This window comes from Gekko japonicus, unplaced genomic scaffold, assembly GCF_001447785.1.
Source record: "Gekko japonicus isolate JY-2015 unplaced genomic scaffold, Gekko_japonicus_V1.1 scaffold14349, whole genome shotgun sequence".
Taxonomy (NCBI): Eukaryota; Metazoa; Chordata; class Lepidosauria; order Squamata; family Gekkonidae; genus Gekko; species Gekko japonicus.
Window position 1 is genome coordinate 1 of NW_015182630.1, and position 2,509 is coordinate 2,509.

Here is a 2,509-nt window from a genome sequence, read left to right on the forward strand (position 1 = left end):
CAGTGGCCAAAAGCCCAGGTACCATCAGGGGGTCCACAAGCGGGGACAGAAGCCAGAACGCCAGAAGCCCCTTTTAACCGGAGATGCCAGGGGATTGAACTTGGGACCTTCTGCATGTCAAGCTGGAACTCTACCACTGAGCCAGGGTCTTTCTCATCACCTAGTGCCTGGTCCTTTTAAACTGAAGATGCTGGGGGCTGAACTTGAACCTTGGCATGCAGAAGGTCCCTGGTTCAGTCCCTGACATCTCCAATTAAAAGGGCCAGGCAGTGAGTGATGTGAAAGACTGCCACCTGAGATCTGGAGAGTGGCTGCCGGTCTAAGTAGAAAATACTGACCCTGATGGACTAAGGGAAGGGCTGTGGCTCAGTGGTAGAGCCTCTGCTTAGCATCCAGAAAGTCCCAGGTTCAATCCCCGGCATCTCCAGTTAAGAGGACCGGGCAGGAGTTGACGTGAAAGACCTCTGCCCAGGACCCTGGAGGTGGCTTCTCATGTTTATATCAGCTACTGGAGAACACGGGTGGGAAGACGCGGTTGCAGTCATCCCCCTCATGGGCTTCCTAGAAGCAGCGGGTCAGCCACTGTCCGAGCAGAAGGCTGGACGAGATGGGTCTTTGACCTGATCCCGCGGGGCTCTTCTTGCGCCCTGAGCTCTCGTCGGTCAACAGGGCTCGCTCAAGATAGCTCTTTGTGGTCCTCCTCAGACAAAACGCAACCTCTCCCTTTTCTTGCAGCCGGGAGGATCCTTCACCTCGTAGCGGTCGCGGACGAGACCAACGTGTTCTCCATCATGATCCAGCCACTGATCCCTTCGCCCAGCGGGGACGTGAAAAGTGGCCTCTGCGAGATCGGGCTGGAGAACTTCCTCCGTTACCTCCTGAGCCTCCACCAGCCCATTCTCGTGGGTTACGACCTGTGGTCCATGGACATCCCAGTCCTGGTGAACGCTTTGAAGGCCACCAAGAAGGAAGAGGTCTTCGAAGCGGCCGTCTTCGGCTTCTTGGACGCCCAGCCCCTCATTAAAGAGAGAATCCCAGACCTTCCCAGCTATACCTTGAAGAGCCTAGACCGCGTGTACCTTTGGGGCCAACTGGACGACTGCCAAGTGATCGACTGTGCCAAGACCGTGAAAGACCTCTGCACCGTTTTGGATGTCAACCCAGGAATGGACAGGAGGCCGGTGGTCACCTACGCCAGCTTGCAGAGTTACGGTTCCCTCCAGCCTCTCCTGACGAGGAGGCTCCTCAGCCGTTGCACCGTCCAGAGCTTAGCGCTGCGCGGCGTCTGCCTCTCCACGCTGCTCTCTGTGTACAGAAAGGACCCAGTGCGGGGGTTGGAGAAATTTTCCAGGTACTTGAATTCCAGGCAGATCCGTGGCGGGGGGAAAGTCCGACGGCTGAGAAAGGCCCGAATCTATTTTGACGCTCCCCCCTCCACGTCTCAGGCCTCGGCGTCCTCGGCAGCAAAGTCTGAGATGTGTTTTTGCCATTAACCCAGCAACCCGCCCGCCGTATGTACATTCACTTGACCTTTTTTTGAGTCGGATGATCCTCTGATGTTTCCGTTTTGCCTTTTGCGCTTCTGGTCCCGCTCATCGCGCGTGCAGGTGTCTGCGCATTCCCCGGCGGTACCCGAGGCTACGCAGTATCTGGGTCCACCTTGGGTCCCATCAAACAGCCGTGCGCTGGGGATTTTTAGGAGAGATGGAGTCGTGTGGGGCCCGGTTCCGGCCGTGACCTGAAATGGCCCCGGAAAAGAACCGCTGTTTTCCATGCCAGGGAACTTTATGTGTACCCCACACGAGTCTGGCAAACAGCTACTTCGCGAGACCATTTCAGGTCAGGACAATGTCACAGCAGGAGAGGCTTAAATTTTTGGGGGGGTGGGGCATTGGGAAACCCAATGGGGCAGGGGAGTATAGGGGATGCAGGAGAGAGAGAGAAATAAGAATAGTGCGGTGCGCCGCAGCTAAACTCAGATTTTTTTTTTAAGTATAATTTTGGAGAGCATGTTTTGTGGGGCGTGGCAGCCAGTCAAGGGGGCGTGGCCCTGAGATGCCCCACTGTGGCTGTGGGCCTGTGCTTAAACCCCCTCTCCACAGGTACAAAGCCCCCATCCAAATCATCTCCCTCACCCCATGCCTGAGAATCTAAGTTTCAAACAGGAGCTCCCAGCATACATCAACTTGACAGGACCGTGTCCTAGTGCTGCATCATGATTCCGAATGGGCACTGGTTGCTCACGGCGCACCCTCCTCCATGGCTGATGTGGTCTTTTCAGAAGACGGACGTTCCTCGGCTTGTATAACTCTGTGCGTATTCATTAAACTTCTCCGCTACCTAACGCATGGTTGCCCCCTGTATTTATTTAGGTTCTACGATGCATGGCTCAATTCAGGAAGGGAAGTGTGGTTTTCTAAAGCTGCTCAGGCGTGTACAACACATGTATGATTAAGCAAACAGAAGGAAGAAAAGTCGGTTTTAAACCCCGCCCTTCAGTACCCGAAGG

General features: G+C 55.2%; 1 protein-coding gene across 1 annotated transcript; it reads left to right on the forward strand.

Moving 5' to 3' along the window:
* Positions 1-735: 735 nt before the first annotated feature.
* LOC107124935 (protein PML-like) lies at positions 736-1,851 on the forward strand (the record flags this gene model as incomplete). The annotated part of the gene is made up of 1 exon (XM_015428427.1): positions 736-1,851. A coding segment is annotated over one exon (758 nt), but the record flags the coding sequence as incomplete, so codon positions are not given.
* Between the last annotated feature and the right edge of the window lie 658 nt (positions 1,852-2,509).